The sequence below is a fragment of the Morone saxatilis genome, unplaced genomic scaffold (assembly GCF_004916995.1).
Source record: "Morone saxatilis isolate NCDOM2014 unplaced genomic scaffold, NCSU_SB_2.0 Contig11, whole genome shotgun sequence".
Taxonomy (NCBI): domain Eukaryota; kingdom Metazoa; phylum Chordata; class Actinopteri; family Moronidae; genus Morone; species Morone saxatilis.
The window spans coordinates 16,067,205-16,083,281 of record NW_023339663.1 but is presented as its reverse complement, the minus strand read 5'-3'; the positions used below and the strand labels follow the sequence as shown (position 1 = coordinate 16,083,281).

Here is a 16,077-nt window from a genome sequence, read left to right as displayed (position 1 = left end):
GTTTTAGCCATATATATATATATATATATATATATATATATATATAGAATTATGCAAACTAATGTCAGATGCCCTAAATTATGCGTTAAAAATAAAATATGGTGTGATGTAAACTGCCTGTAATTTATATGCTTAAGTATATATATTTTTCCACACTTTATCCAGAGTTTACATTAATGGTCATCCTGTAACCTGTAGGTCATTTTCTTCTGCTTGTGTGTAACAAAGTGAATGTTCATTCTTAAATTATATCTTTATATATCATTTTGTCTTTTCTCATATCAATAGAGAAGAAAAGGGAGAGGAGAGATACCACCCAAAAGGAAGTTTCAGTGTAGTGGAAATCAACAGACTCTGACGGGCTTCTTAAAAAAGAAAACTGCTGGTCAGTTGTTCAAGAATATTAGAATAAATATATGCAATAATTAATATCAGAGTTTATGATTAAATAGTTGTCTTAGAATGTTCTAAAGGCCCCCCAGATTTTTCTCTGCTATCCTTATAGAAAGCTGAGGATGTACTACGCGTACTGAAAAGGCTGGGTTTGTCACTTTAATAGCAACAAACATTTGTGGGAAAAATAATCAAATTTAACCATGGCATGAAGGGAAAGATTACACAATGCATCAATGGTGACTTTCAGTTTGAACACAATGAGGCAGTCTTTCTGATGACGTCAGTATTACAAAAACAACATTCAGACGATTTTATGCAGGCTAAATATAAGAATATATATTGCTACTAAGGTAGTTCAAGACTCTCACCACTAATCAATCGTTGGTTGTGCTTCCTTCAGACTACAAGGTGCATAACCATCTAAAAGTGCTATGGGCTGTTTATGTACTTGTCAATTTTAATTATGTATAATAAAAACAGAACAAATAAAGACCTCTAAATTACTATAATTTACTGTACGATGGTTTAAACTAAGACTCTAATATAATAACTTAATATCCTTAAATAAATAAGCCCATAAAATTTCAACTGATAGTTAGATGGAGAGTGGTCTGAAAAGAGATAGAATCTGAAATCGTCATAATTACAATTTTGTGTGTCTGTTTTCACATATAAATCTTCGACCACTGGGCCACCACGAAGCCCATTTTTAACTGCATTAAACTGCTATTTGTGCAAGCGCTTGGAATATAAACAGTCATTAAAATTGCCAGATTGCTTATTTGAAATTATACATTTAAAAAAAAAAAAAAAAAAAGGTACATGTAATAATTCAGATGAATGAAAGGAAAAGCCTACCTGGGCGGCTAAAGCGGGGCCAGCTGTCCTTGGGACTGGTCATCCAGGTGCTGCGGTGAAACTGCCGGTTTCTCTGACGAGGTCTGTCAAAAGAAAACGGGAAACAAAGGAAAATAAGCACAGGGATATAATCTACATATATTGAGGGTGTAGGCCACTTCCAAACCAGGTTGCAAATATTTTCCTTTTCTTTTTACCTTTGGTCCCCTTGAACAGCTCGAGCCCCAAAATATCTTTTCAGCTCCGTCTCTGGGTTGAGATTCCTAATGAATTGACAGAAAAAAATAACATTCAACTCTTGACAGGCGACGATGTGGGCCAGGACAAGGTGAGGAAATACACTGAAGGGGAAACACTTGGGTTGATTGATTTAGATATTTTAGACACGTCAGTCTATGTCTTCTAAAGATTCTACAAAACAAATGAAACAAATCAAAGCATAATTCTGATATTATTCTCCTGTGGTTTTCAAATTTTAGTTGTATAGCACCAAACCATAACAAAAGTTATCCATGGACACTTTTCAAATAGAGCAGGTCTAGACCGCACTCCTTATAAAATCATTTACAGAGACCCAACAGTTCCCACCGTGAGCAAGCACTTGGCAAAGTGGCAAAGAAAGTCTTTCCATGGTTATATTAAAAGTACATGATTCAGAGTTTGCACAGGTGAGCTAACTGTGTGCTCCATATCAGTGTGGTTGCATCTCTGAACACAGCAGCCCTCATGACATTACATGCTTTGCTGCCAACACAGATGCCTTTAAGAGCTAATTGAAAAGACTTGGTCTGACACTGATGGTTGTGAGGCCAGATGTGCAACATGTTTAAAAAAAGCTTTAACCAGTGTTGATTCACTGCAATGTACAGTATCCCCTGAGATGGACAGCCTCCAGATAGTTTGCTCTTCCCGTGTAAGCCTAGCGCCACCACATGGAGGGAATTATGAATCACAGATGTGTATGAATGTAAGCGAGGCTACTCACAGTCAGCCACTGATCAAGTCAATTCAGCTGTGCACTAGTCAAGAGTTGTTTCAGCATTACTACTGTGTTCATTTTGTAGCTTAAATTTATTTAACACAATAACTATTGGAATAATATAGTAAACTACAACCCAGAGTCTTGAAGTGTGAATGTAGATGTACAAATGAATACTTTTGTCACCACCAAGTCAAGTCTGGGAAGTTAAAGAAAGGTATGGCCTCACCTGTGCTCCACATGTAACACTGATCTTCTGTCAGAGCCTCCACAATCCTCATTTTGCAAACTCAGACCATTGGACTGCTCCAGGTTCTCCAGCAGTAAATCAATGTTATCATCTGGTACAGCCTCCTGAAAGTCATAAAAAAACCCACAGTGAATAAACCATATTTAATTGTTTGCTTTTAGCCAAAAAGAGTCAACAATTTAGTGCATTGTGTGTGCAGTACTTCTTTCTAGCTCTTTTTGACTATGAATAATTAAGAGTACATATGATTTATTATATTATAGTTTTACAACTGTCATGCCAGAGCAGATTAAGATTCCCTTCTCAACATATTTACCTGTCCATCGTCTGACGTCACTTTTGTCTTCTTCTTTTTCTTCTTCTTTTTAACTCTATCTCCAGAAGATGAAGACTGAAGAAAAAAAAGAGAGGTGACAGCTTAATATATGCAAATATGTACACTATCAGCAGAACATTTAGGTCAAATCAGAGGAACACAAAATGACTTCCTTTTCACACTGCTTTATATTTACCTTTGTAGATGCTTCCTCTTGCTTTTGATCTGGTTTCTCAGTGTCTCTGTTATCATTATTCTCCCGGCCACTTGTTTTATTTCCATCTGGTTTCTCTGCCTCTTCATCAGGTGAGATTTTCTCTGCCTCACTGTCTGCATCACCAATCTAGTAAAAATTAAAAAATGGCAAGAAAGTGTTAGATAATGCAGTGCTAAACATGAGTAAAAACCCCATATCTAGTTAGAAAAAAAGCCTCCAACATCAAGACAACACATACTTTCCTTAAACAATGTCATGGTTGAAATACTTCAGTCCCAACCACTACTCATGGACAGGAATTGTGTGTTCAAGATCTCAAGGAAAGGGATATACAGTCTCTCTGTTGTGAACTATATCATTTGTGGCATGAATAAATAATAAGTGTAGCGTCAGATTCAAGGTCTTTATAAATCTGAATATTTCCTCTGGTTGGTGTAAACAGCTCCTTTATTAAAAATAACAAATAGTACAACCCAAGATGCTGAAGGTTACTATAATACTGGATATAATGAGATAATGTCTTGATTTACAGCGACGCTATGCTTCATAACACAAAGCAAATGTCATTTAATCAAATCAATCATAAGTCACTCCATACACTTTCAATATAAGTATCTATATATAAAATATATATAAGTAAGCTTCATTCTTCTTCAATTCATTCTTCTTTATCAAGGGAAAGGCCAGTATGAATTCACTATCAACTTGACTTTATTAGCTGTGAACATTCACATCCACATCTGTCCACATCTGTTTGATCAAGAATAATAGATAAATACTTTACCACAAAGTAAACAAACACTGTAACTGTAGAGGTAAGTTGCATCAGGCCCAAACTAAAGTCTAATGTTAGCTTTGTTGTCAGTGTTCAGGAAGTAATCCCAGTCCTTCCCTAATGTGACAGACACATAGTTAGCTGACCTCAAACTACAGTATGATAAATGTGAGTTTGGTTAAATAAGATGAGAAATGAGCTAACGCCACACGGCTAGCATGCGTTAGCAAGCTCTACCACCAGTGAGCTCTAACAGCACATTTACTAGGAGGAAACACAAACTAATGTTATGGTACAAGACACACTCACGCTGGGGAATTACACCGTCACCTTACCAATTCATAAATGTTGCTGAAGTTTTTCTGAGCCTTGTTTTTCTTCGCTTTTCGGCCACTGCCTTTCCTTTCAGCCAGGGGAGAAACACTCGCCTCGTCCAGCTGCTCCTCTTCAGCCGCAGCTTGCTCCTCCGGGCTGTCAGCCAAAGTTACATCCCCGAGATCCAAGGCCTCCTGACCCCGCTGTTTCCCTCTGAGTCTTCGCAGAGCCCGGGTAGACATTGTCCGCTACTCGTGGGACACATACACTTCAATGTTGGCGATTAAAAGAGTTTTCAGTTAGCTGACATACACAACAAACCAATGCAGTGAGGGTCAATGCTATTGGTTTCTGTTTCTTCTTCCTCTACCTGTCTCAATGTTTCCGAGTGTGCTAGCGCCCTTCACCGGATAGACGGGAGATTACACTAATAACTATTAGAGAATTACACTAATAACTATTAGAGAATTACACTAATAACTATTAGTCTGTCTTTAACAATAAAACAAACAGTATGCAAAATCAGAACAGGAGAAGGCAAGTGATATATAAGGCAGCTAAACAGACTATTCGAGGATAAAGATTTAAAGACAATGACTTGACTGGTAATATGCAGATTTGTAAATAAACAAGCTGATACGTACATTAGGACCATACATTGAAAATAGTTGGGACAAGCAAGACAATAGTAAGTAACTGAGTAAGTAAGTAAAGCTGTATTTATATAGCACCTTTTTGACACAGACATCCAAAGTGCTTTACAAACAACAAATATACATATGGGTATAACCATACCCAAACAAACAAACATGGGGAGCATGTTAATACAAATATAAGGAAGATAAAACAAGAGGGAAGGATAAATTAAAAGAGAGACAACAGATGAGAAAACAAACAAGGAGTCTATAAAAGGCTTGCCTTTAAGTGGGTTTTTTGAGCAGGCCCGCTTAACAACAGTCCACAGATTCAGTGAATCTGAGTGTCTGTGGAAGACTATTCCACAAAGTTGGGGCTAAAATGTTCAATGTCCATACTGTCTTGGCATGTAGGAGGTAATTGCCTTTAACTTAGGGGTTCTTCCTCGCCAGACAAAATACAAAAAGAAGAAATTACCGACATTTGACAGTCTCCTATACAGGTCTCAGGACGGCCAAGTTTTTATTTAGTCTTCTTATTCTGCCAAGGGATACAATATCCATAGCTCCTTTCTTTGACTTCTGACTCCTTTTACATTTAAATTACAACAAATATAAGTTGGACATGTGTTTGTTGATATGTTTCTACAAGATTTCTTTCATATTTTTAAGTGATTCCAAATAAGCTATTCCTTTGATATTTGTCTCGTGGAAATTTCTATTAGACTTATTAATTTATTTTAAAGTTAAAATTTGTAATTTCTTTGAAACAGCCTCAGAATATGAAATGTGTGTTTAAATGAACTTGTTTTGCCTAAAACTTGAATGCAACATGTACTGCTTCAAATCTACTCAGTCTGTTTGTAGTTCTCTCCTGTAGCAGGAGGTGGCAGCATTAACCCAAAATTGCCTGGAAAAGACAGACAGGTTTTTTAACTCATTGGTATGAGCTCAGCCCTACAGGCTGGAAAACACACTCAATTGTCATTATTTATTAATTACAGCTTATTGAGTTGGTTATAAGTAAAACAAATAAAAAATGTACACAAGACACAGGGCTCTAAATCCATCCAAGTACTGTACATTGGTTGTGTCTCACATTTCACAGCCCCACAAACTAAAATAAGGAAGTATCATTATTACCATACCACCTCTGTGGTTTCCACTCAGACTCCAGCTGCTTAAAAGGTCAGCTGTTGCCAACAAAAAGAAAACCTGAAACGCGTGAAAAAACATCCCACCAGCTCGCAGAACACGTCTGACAACCTGCAGCAAAGCCAGATATATTCCATCTTAAGTCAACAGAAGATGGCAATGTCACAAACAATGTGAGAAAAGAAACCCGTGAAAAAAAGAATGGGAAATTCTGATGTATTGAAATTCAGTTTTGAAAGAAGGAAGTTGCAAATGTCATTACTTAAAATAATTTTCCAAAGGAAACTATTAAAATAAAACACATAAAAGTACAAACACAAGACATGATTCAAAGGGCTTGCAGAATTTATTTACAAGACATAAAAGTACAGAATAAAATAATGAATGGCTAATATCCGCCACATACATATGTGCCAATATGTTAATCATAGCAAACAGTGCTATGTAGTCCTACTGTATTTTGATCAGTTGACTTCAAGAAATACTTAAATACATACAGATTAAGAACAAAGGGTAAGTAAAAAATAAAATATATGGTGGTTGTAGCAGAAGACAGGCACTTGTTTGCACAGCAGTGATCACTTACAGTCTTTTGACTTGACAATATCTGTATGTGGTTGCCACTTAGCAGCTATACCACTTACAATAATCTCCTGCGGCACGTTTTTTTTTTTTTTGTTCAAAAGTAAAATATGACATTCACTTTACCTCACCTCCTTTTAATTCTTAGTTCTTGCTAAGAAACATTTTGCTCTGTTTTCAAGATATTTGTCTGCAGGTTGAGGTATGAAGGTGGACCCAACATGCAGTCCAGTCACTAGCTTCACTACACTTCAGAAAACTATTCATTTGTCCAGAATCACAGAATCTGGTGACGCCCCACTGTGAGTGGTTTTGATGGGTTTAATTGTACCAAGATCTCAGGCAGACAGGGGGAAGGGATAGAGGGAATGGGACACTGGACCGGTTACTAATTGTCTGTGACAGTGATGGGGTTGTCATAGGCTGCTCCCTCCAGGTCGTCTACCCGTTTCCTGCGCATCTCTGCAGGAGGTCTTGGTGGTGGATTCTGGGGAGGATTCTTGATGCTCTCTGCAACAGGCTTTCGGACCTCCTTCCTTGGAAGAATGGGCTCCCAGTGTTCACCTCGGATAGCAGCCTGGAAAACAAGAATACAACGACACAAGTCAGTAATGGTTGGCCAGTCTAAAACCAAGTCAAGCCCCACCCCGGTTTGGTCCGATTTCACAACTGCAGGCTGTCTCAACAGAGGTACCAGTAATCTCTTCCTTGTTGCTATTTCCTTGTTTCCGTCAACTGTCCACTTCCTGCTTCACCTAACAACTTCATCAAAGTTGACTAAAACCAGCTATACTGGAGATTAATGGTAATAAATTAATAGTAAAATGTACCAACTTACCACCAGGTAGATGAGGCTGGCAATGCCGAGGCAGACACATCCGAGGACAGTAGCAAGCATAAAACCTCCAGGTACACAGATTCTGAAGAAAGACAGAAAGGGATTTTGTGGACAAAAGACCATAAGATGCCATAGAGAGGAATGCTGTCTAGCAAAGGAAAAGTGACTGAGATAATGGACTCACGCAGCATGTAAAAATGCTCTGACATAATAGTTCCTTGTCAGTGGCCCAAAGGCTTTTACACACACAGTAAAGCAGTACTGGCCCCTGGGGAAAGAATGAGAGACAAGAGTGAATGAGAAGCTTTGCTGGCGATCATCACACAAGTGTTACATAAAAAATGAAAAGATATGAAAATGGCATTACTTACGATCTCTCCACACTCGTGCCCTTGGCCCTCTTGCTTCTGGGATACTCAAGTAGACACACAAACACCCCAGCAGCACTGGTTATCTGTCAAGGCTTTTATCTTACAATGTTCCACTAAGACACATAATGACAATGCAACACCTGCAACCCCGAGCAGGTTCCGTAGGTATAGAAGGACTGATTTCATTACACGCAGAATATGGTAAGAATGCATAGATGAAAACTATTTGTACCATGTTGTGTTGTCACTAATGTAAAAAGATGATGATTCATGTATACAAATGGGAGCAGAAACAATGTAGAGACTTATTATACATTGATTCAAGCCTTGTACTTTTAGACTTGTGACTTATTCATCCTTACACATGCAATTAAAGGCTGTCCAACAGCAGCGAAACATGTAGGTGTAAAATTCCTTCTGCACAAACCTCAGTTTTGGTAAATTTCACATTCATGATAGTAGATATTTGAACAGGGACATTTTCAGACAGAGAAAACTTGATATTCTCTTGAACTCTATCATTTAGGTTTCTGTAAAGTTTAAAGGATACACTGCATAAGCAGCAAACTGCCAGCCTCTGAACTGTCCAGCCACCCCCACAATGCCTCCAGTGAGGAGAACTGAAACGAGGAAACAGGAAGATTAAACCAAAGTTTTAAATAAACGAAACACCCTTTGACTCCACTCAGAGCGAGAAGCCCATGATGAATTGCATATCGACTAGACTCTGAAATGCAGTTTATTAATCATTAATTATTCAGGATGCATGTGTTATTAAAGCAGTTGACTCACATGATTGTTATTCTGTAATAAAATGAATAAGCAGCATTAACACAATCAACAAACTGGTAGCTAAAAAACACAATTTCCTATTAAGTCTCCTGTCTGAATTAAACTGCTCGTTAATAGGACGTTCATGTCTGATTTATTTATGTAACTTTATTTTTTCTTTAGAAAAAGTTTTTATACTCACTAAGTCCCGAAGCCAGAGCCTGCTCGTTAGCCCACATCGCCCACTCTATTTTCCCCATCGTGTTCACCTAAACAAGCCCTGTGCAGACGGCTGTCACTCTCCAGAGATCGACTCACTACTTCTGATGGTTTCTACAAGGAAGCAAATGTATTTACGTGATCCGAGGTGCATACATGACCATGCTGGGGGCGGGGCTTATTTCTCCTCGTCATGTCCGGTACATGTAGCGCAACAATAGGAGAGAGGACGGGCTGACCAATCAAACTCACCAGACAGGTAAGATAAAGATAGAACAGGCAGGTGTGGTTCGTGAATTCCCTTTTTAATTGTCTTCGGGAAGTGATTGAGAAAGTCTATAAACAAACGTCAGATTGTTTTCATATACAAGAATTATCTTTTCTTGTTATCATAGTTGACTCAGGTGTTATTTTTTCAATACAATTTTAAGTGCTTGCTATACTGTGTCATTCTTTATGTTTCAATTTGTGTTGAAATATAAAGTTAGGAACCCACTCAATGTTCCTAACTTTAAAAATTCTAATATAAAGGAATTTATATATATATAAATTATGTCTGATTTTCATTTCCTTTTCCTTCCATTGAGTCCGTCCCTGAGAAAAAAAATCTTAAAAAAAGAAAACTTCATAATTCATAAAGGACAAATCAAAGAAACAATTATATTGTCTAAAATATATTTTATTTAATATCACAGAATTGACAGAGAGATGAGAGACACGTATTGATGATTAAAGAAAGACATATTAGCATCCACGGTGGTGAGTAAAGTACCTGCTGTTGCTGTGATTTGTAAAAACCTAGTTATATATGACTAATGCACATTTTATCTCTGCTTTATTATTGCTCAGTGGAACTTTGTCCGTTCAGGGCTGCAGAGCATCACGCAGTCTTCTTAGGCAACCCATCAGATCCAAGTAGATGCTGAGCGGGATCTTCCACAACACAAGGGCCTGGTCCAGCCTTGAATACAAAACAAGAAATCATGTCACTGACATACACCAAAGAACACACACATCCTCTGTAAGTGTGTCTAAGTGTTAACATCTAAAACGGCATCAAACTTCAAATGCTCTAATAATATTTAACCTGAATAAAGAGTGCTGTACAAATACTGGATTAACTGTCTAGTGTACGGTCAGTAGAGGAGAGGAACTACTGTATATCACAATATGTGCCACAATTTTCAACTGAAGTCATGCAACAAGATGTTATGTAAAAGGAAATGTGGACATAAATCTAACCTTTTCCCACAGAAACAGATAACGTTGATTTTCAATTGCTGTTTAAAGTAAAGTAATAAAAGAACCGAGCTAAGGAGTGATTTTATCTGTGTGTACCTTGGTACTAATAATGTAGCTTATTCCCTTTGGGATGGGCTCTAGACCAATAGCCCGTTTCAGCTCCTCAGAAAGGGCAGCCTGGTTAACTGGAAGACCCTTAATAAACCTGCAGAGAAGGAAGTAAAGTTCATTGACTCATTTCAAAGAGGGTGAAACACACATTAATAAACAGCAGTGTAAAACAGCTGATTTGGAGCCAAAAAACATCTATATTGTGCATTCATGTGTATAATTTAAAATGTTAGATAAATGAATTAGTTTGTATAGTAAAGTTTGTATTTAAGCAGTATTTAGCAGAATACTGCACACTAGAGCTAAGAAAGTCTGGTAACTGTCAACTCACTGTCCTCCATTGCTCTCTGGGGGGAAGAAATGTTGAACCGCCTGAACAAACTCAGGAACATGCTGCTGCAGAGTGAAGATCACAGCGTTGGGTCCTGCATCAAATGTGTAGGCCACCTAGAGAGAAACAAACAGAATGTGAATAGAGAGGGAGAGTTTTTCCTGTTTGTAAACCACCCCACAAGTTTCACATCTTCATTACACCATCTCAGAAATTCAGCTGCATGAACTGAGACAAGACATTCCACTTTTTCACGGCAGCTGTTCCCATTCATTTAAATGTACAGAGAACTGAAACTATATTATTAACATTTCAACTGCTTTCTTTTATTGTCATAGTTGTGTTATTGTTGTGTGATAATGCACCGAGAAGAATCTTCTTTCAAATAAACAATGGGTTAACACAATAAACCTACACAGATATTCTTCTGCTCTCTCAGAAACAGAAGTGTAAAGTTGCTCACCCTTGTCTCCCCGTGGTGTCTGTTATACCGATGCACCAAACTGATAACCTGTTGAGACACACTGTTGAGGTAGAAGATGGGAGGGTATGTGTCAAGGCAGGTGGCGTGGAACTGGTTACTGTCTTTCATGGTTAGTTCAGCAAATGCAGCAAAGTCCTTTCTTTGCACCGCTTCAGTCATCTCTACCATCCGGCCTGGGACAACAGACTCAGCCCGGTGCTACACGCAAACGCACAAAAAAGATTGACATAGACCATAATAACCATAAGTTAGCTTTAGTCTTAACAAACATAATCTTCACTTTTAATAGTAATGACAGTAATGTTAGTAGACTGAATAATGTATGTTTGAACACAGTACCTTTAAGAGACAGCTTGTTTGTACACTGGTTTGCATTCCAGAGGTGCTGCCAATTGGCTTCCTCTCAGCACTGGCCTGTGACAAAGTGCATTAATTACTCTGATATAACTATTTACTATTTTCAATTAAAGTATACATTTTGTGCTTCTAGTTGTGATGCTTCCTTTACATGTTAGATGTTACAAGATGTTGTATGTATGTTACAAGAAATTATCTTTCATAGAAGCAAGAAATACATTTTGTGACTTTCCAAAAATGTGCAAAGATGTCAGAGACTCGCCCCATTCTTTCAGTCTCTCTCTCTCAAAGTCAGACACACTGACTTACCACGAGTACAAGGATTCTGAGCTCAGGCCAGTGAGTCTCTGGCTCCACCTGCTGGGCCAGACTGTCCTTGCCATCATCTTTCTGGCCCATGATCCACTGCACAAACCCTCCGTACATACTCCGGCATGCGCTGCCTGAGCCCTGCCGAGCAATCCCAGACAACTCCCCTTCTAGGCCAAACACCTGGGCCAGAGTGTAAACTGCAAGAAAAGGGATAAAAGAAGAGACTGAATAAAAAGTAGATGTATAAAATATGAGATAGACATGGCATATTGAAGAATGAGCACAAACAGGTAACATAATATAGTTTGAATTTTTCTCATTCTATGCTGAAAAGCAGCTGTTGAGCTTTTAATAAAATTGCTACCGTAGTGTCATTAGTGTGATTGCAGACATGCTCTGAAACAGAGCTTACACACACACACACACACACTTACCCAGACAAGCAAATCCAGCAGCTGAGGAGGCGAGGCCAGCAGCGGTGGGGAAGTTATTCACAGAGCAGATGTGGACTTTATGAGACAAACCAGTCAAATCAAAACCGGGGTCCCCATCACTACGTCTCTTCCTTGCTAATCGTCGAACTAAACACAGAAACACAGAAAAATGACACAGTGGCGTGCACTGTCTAACTGCCAGTCTTTGTCCTCTCTGTGCTTATGAAAATGAAAACATAAAACAGACAGGACTCACTCTCTCTCAGACAGGACTGTATTCTTGGATGGTTTATGTCCTCCTCTTTGCCATTGAGCCATATTCGATCTTCCTGAAATGATCTGCTGGTTGCAACTGTTGTGGTGGTTTTCAGCTTTACAGGAGGGAAAAGAGGCAGATCTATATTAAATGCAGCCATCTTATCACTTATACAACACCAGATTTGAGAACTTTAGCCTCACACATCAAATATGACACAATTTATGTTACCCATCACCCACAATTCAATTGCAAGGTCGATATTTTGTATCATGCCTTTGCATTTTTTAAAGGAGGTACTATATCCTAGTGCAAACTCTGCTACAAAGTTTGTCAGTGCATAGTTCCCAATGCATACAATAGTCTAAGTGAATATAAACATTTCAAGACTGACCCAACATAACACAAACATGCTATTTTCTACGCTTTTATTTATGTAGTCTGTATATGATGGTAGGAAAACACAGGTGTAGCTCGCCTGTAGCAGCTCACAGGAGCATATAACACTTTGAAAGGCTGCATTATCCTACAGACACAAGATACATCGTCTGACTGATTAAAACTATACCTGGTCTTGATGCAATGTGACGCTCAACGACGAGTTAATGGGTAGAATTAATTCTTCATTTCTCTTGCCCCCTGAAAAGAAAGTTTCAAACACTGAGGTATTGATGAAGCAGAATGAATATGCTCGACTCTAAGACCACAAAGCCCGGTATTCAGTGAGACATGAAACCCAAGTATTGTCGATTAGACAGGATTTAGCTTTCTTTGAGTCCCAAAGCTACAAACCTACAGTTACTGTACACAGATAATAAGTCGAGGGGATACTCACAGTATTTAATGACCGCTATATTCACAGGAGCGGTGCATGTAACTATGTTTGACTTGTCCATACTATCCTCGGGCTTTCCTAAATATGTAAACTGACGTTTGAATTGATAAAAGTGTACCTGGATATTCTAAAATACACTACACAAGTCGTGTTGAGCCAGATTCAGTTTAGCTAACACTATTCAGCCATAGTAGTCAACCTTACTATGACAGCTCCGCGAAGTCTCTCTCGATTGGCTGGTGGCGAACATGTGGCTAACCCCGCAACCAATCAGAGCCGAGCCGTTGTGATTAAGCAGTACGGACAGCCAATCAGAGATCATCTGACCACGGTCGTGCGAAAATGGGGCAAGGATAGAGACCACCCCACACACAGTTACTGTGAATGTATATGGATTACAGAATGTATGTAACATCCCAGGGAAATAAATGATGGTTGGGAAATTAGAAAACAAATAATCTAATTGTCTGTAAATAATGTAACTGTAAACCTAAAGTACAAGTTAAAACAATACTTAAATTCAGCGTGATAGCGCTGGAAAGTAGAACTCAAGTTCTGTACTTCACTACATTTCATAACACATTTGATGAGTTTATGAACTATGCACTGCTACACTGTAAAATAAACTAGCAAGCAGTATGATAGTAAAATTAGCTTGATCAGTTAAAACATTAAAATGCTGCTTAAATAGAAATGATTATCCAGTAGTTCACAGTGACAGGGGCTATTTGCCTGCATAATGTCTCTACTTCTGATACTTACGCGTTGCGGATAACACTTTACTTTTGTAAACCTTGTAAATGCAGGACATGTTTTAGACTGTGGTGTTCCTGGCTTTACTTAAGGATCAGAAAACTCATTCAACCAATGGTGACAATGTAACAGTTTAGCCATCTACTCCTCTTCCACTTGTCAATGCAGGTACACAGTTGTTCAAAGCAATGATAACATTTAGAATATAAAAGTTTTAAAAAGTATTACTATAACAATTATAGTGTTTATACAAGGTAAAGCCCTGCTACCTGCAGCTAATTCAAGGCAACACCTTAATATATGTTGATTGTAGGAACAAGCTTGCTTCTTAGCGGTAGTGTTATTGGAGCATTTTTTTACATTTTACATTTTTTAACATAAAAAAAGAAAATCACATTTCTCCTTCAACATTTTTATTTCAAAGTAGTTGGATACATTTGGGAATCTGTTAACTCTTGTTTCTGAAATAAAATCCAAAATATGAGATTGGTAATTAAGAAAAAAATGTCAGTCATCTATAAAGAAACTTTTTTTTTCTATAATGGTGAAGATACAGTGTGTAGATGCTGCAAAGTTTCCTGTTCCTGTGTTGAGCATAGTCACAACTGTGGTAACAGTGTGCCTAGACCCAATGGAACAAAAACCCAAAATGGAAACCGTATTCATACAATAACTAATTATTTTATAAATGGTACACTAGAAAAACAAACACTTAAATTTAAGGCCTTTTTTTTGTTGTTTTTATGTAAACTTTTGATGTCAGCAAAAAGAAAAAAAATGTAACATCCAAAGCTAATATGATGCAGACTTTGAATCGAGAACAATATATTCCCAGAACAGTCTAGATAGAACACATCAACAGTGTAGGTTTTGCATTTTATCTAGCTTCTTATGTTTGAAGAACAGAAGTCGACCATGGTGAAAATAAAGAAACGTAGTAGAGTAACTACTGAGAGGGAGTAGAGGAGTCAAACAGTGCCATGAGCTGTCAGGGATACAACACAAGCAGTGCACATTTGTTGCAACTTGATTGCAAAAGAACACCTTATTTGACACTGACTGCATTCTACCCCCCACCACTTATATCACAAGGTCAACTCCACTTTGCTGTTCTTCCCTCTTGGTATGTAGTTTCCAGAGACACACAGAAGCAAGTGCGGCATCCCGGCATTCAGCTAGTCAAAGATGCTATCAGAGTCCCAGTAAAGCATATCCTCTCCCGATTTCTTGGGTCGTTCCAGGGCTCCCGTCCAAAGTTATTAATCTTCCTCATCATCTGAGTCCAACACCCTCCGCCTATTGAACTGACAAGTACAGGGCACAAATAATGTAAGATGGACAAGTGACTCATAATGAATCAAACATAGGTGACGTTTCAGTTGAACTTACTGTGACAGTTGTCTTCTTGTCCGTTTGCTGACTGACTTTTTCTAGAATCTCGATCAAGCCTGACTCTGAAATCTGACAAAAGAGAAAATCCATTCATTGCACTGCTGGCGTGTGGACGAACATCAAAAACATTAACACTTCGAGCACCAGAAGTACACTCTCTTACCTTTCCTCCTAACTTTCCGAATCGAGCCATTTGAATGAGATAGTTTTCAACTGCATTAGCCTTCTCAGGCTTCACCAAAGCAAGATTGCTCACTGAAAAGAGAAAATTATTTTATCACCTTGCCAAAAAAAGAAAACACAACACATTTTAAATAATAGCTTTTGTTTCTACAGAAGCATCATTCATTTCCAAAGGGATTCCTTTCAGCAGGCTAAATAACACACTTACGTCTTGCACGGGCAGACTGGTCGAGGACTTGAGCCAATATGGTGTTTCTCATTTCTGTTTCTCTGTAAATAAAAAGTAACAATATTACCACGAGTGTACTACCAGCTACTGTTTGGATTTAGGACTGAGAACAGTAAAAAGAAAACAGAAAAATACATTTAATAAACTTTTATCAGAGCACCAGCTTTGTCCCACAGCTCCACTAACAGGTTTAATATTATTGTGTTCAAAACTTTGTTTTCAAGTATACTGTGACAGTGTGTAACAGCAATCCCATCACAGTAGTTTGTAGATATTCAGTGTATAGTGTTTAAAGGTCCAGTGTGTAACATTTAGGAGGATCTAGTGAGAAAAATGGATGAATATAATATTCATAGGTATGTTTTCATTAGTGGTATAAACACCTACATATAGGAACCTTTATGTTTTTGTTACCTTAGGATGAGCATTTTATATCTTTAGATGCAGCAGGTTGCCTTCAATGGAGTCCACCATGTTGAAC

At 38.1% G+C, this 16,077-nt stretch overlaps 4 protein-coding genes across 4 annotated transcripts in view; all 4 read right to left on the bottom strand.

The window, feature by feature from the left end:
• The window catches only part of tcf25 (transcription factor 25 (basic helix-loop-helix)), a 15,765-nt gene extending 11,299 nt beyond the window's left edge, over positions 1-4,466 (bottom strand). The window contains exons 1-6 of the mRNA XM_035652022.1: positions 4,127-4,466; positions 2,996-3,142; positions 2,800-2,874; positions 2,463-2,587; positions 1,452-1,517; positions 1,255-1,337 (exon numbers count right to left, since the gene is read on the bottom strand). Coding sequence (XP_035507915.1) covers positions 1,255-1,337; positions 1,452-1,517; positions 2,463-2,587; positions 2,800-2,874; positions 2,996-3,142; positions 4,127-4,348 — 718 coding nt within the window. The 5' untranslated portion in view covers positions 4,349-4,466. The remainder of the gene's footprint in view (positions 1-1,254; positions 1,338-1,451; positions 1,518-2,462; positions 2,588-2,799; positions 2,875-2,995; positions 3,143-4,126) is intronic.
• Positions 4,467-6,218: 1,752 nt separating this feature from the next.
• On the bottom strand, positions 6,219-8,832 carry LOC118343133 (cytochrome b-245 light chain). The gene is made up of 6 exons (XM_035681890.1): positions 8,661-8,832; positions 8,238-8,307; positions 7,688-7,762; positions 7,501-7,584; positions 7,317-7,398; positions 6,219-7,055 (listed from the first exon to the last, which is right to left on the bottom strand). Exons 1-6 carry the CDS (start codon positions 8,716-8,718, stop codon positions 6,867-6,869), a joined length of 558 nt encoding a protein of 185 aa, XP_035537783.1. The 5' UTR covers positions 8,719-8,832; the 3' UTR covers positions 6,219-6,866.
• A 508-nt stretch (positions 8,833-9,340) lies between these two features.
• Positions 9,341-13,257, bottom strand: mvda (mevalonate (diphospho) decarboxylase a). Its single transcript, XM_035651852.1, has 10 exons — positions 13,040-13,257; positions 12,773-12,843; positions 12,205-12,319; positions 11,949-12,095; positions 11,512-11,711; positions 11,185-11,259; positions 10,825-11,043; positions 10,362-10,477; positions 10,016-10,124; positions 9,341-9,638 (listed from the first exon to the last, which is right to left on the bottom strand). The coding sequence occupies exons 1-10, from the start codon at positions 13,098-13,100 to the stop codon at positions 9,558-9,560; spliced, it is 1,194 nt and encodes a 397-aa protein (XP_035507745.1). The 5' UTR covers positions 13,101-13,257; the 3' UTR covers positions 9,341-9,557.
• Positions 13,258-14,188: 931 nt separating this feature from the next.
• Positions 14,189-16,077, bottom strand: part of pdcd5 (programmed cell death 5) — a 4,169-nt gene continuing 2,280 nt past the window's right edge. Inside the window, exons 3-6 of the mRNA XM_035652280.1 lie at positions 15,576-15,637; positions 15,348-15,439; positions 15,182-15,253; positions 14,189-15,096 (exon numbers count right to left, since the gene is read on the bottom strand). Of these exons, the coding sequence (XP_035508173.1) occupies positions 15,052-15,096; positions 15,182-15,253; positions 15,348-15,439; positions 15,576-15,637 (271 nt within the window). The 3' untranslated portion in view covers positions 14,189-15,051. The remainder of the gene's footprint in view (positions 15,097-15,181; positions 15,254-15,347; positions 15,440-15,575; positions 15,638-16,077) is intronic.

Coding starts and splice junctions, on each gene's coding strand:
- LOC118343133 (XM_035681890.1), bottom strand. CDS start 8,718: ATGGGGAAAATAGAGTGGGCGATGTGGGCTAACGAGCAGGCTCTGGCT. Junction 8,308..8,660: donor GGCTCTGGCTTCGGGACTTA/GTGAGTATAAAA, acceptor TCCTCGTTTCAG/TTCTCCTCACTGGAGGCATT. Junction 7,763..8,237: donor CAGTTTGCTGCTTATGCAGT/GTATCCTTTAAA, acceptor ACAGATAACCAG/TGCTGCTGGGGTGTTTGTGT.
- mvda (XM_035651852.1), bottom strand. CDS start 13,100: ATGGACAAGTCAAACATAGTTACATGCACCGCTCCTGTGAATATAGCG. Junction 11,712..11,948: donor TGCTGGATTTGCTTGTCTGG/GTAAGTGTGTGT, acceptor CTTTTCTTGCAG/TTTACACTCTGGCCCAGGTG. Junction 10,478..10,824: donor GACACCACGGGGAGACAAGG/GTGAGCAACTTT, acceptor GTTTCTCTCTAG/GTGGCCTACACATTTGATGC.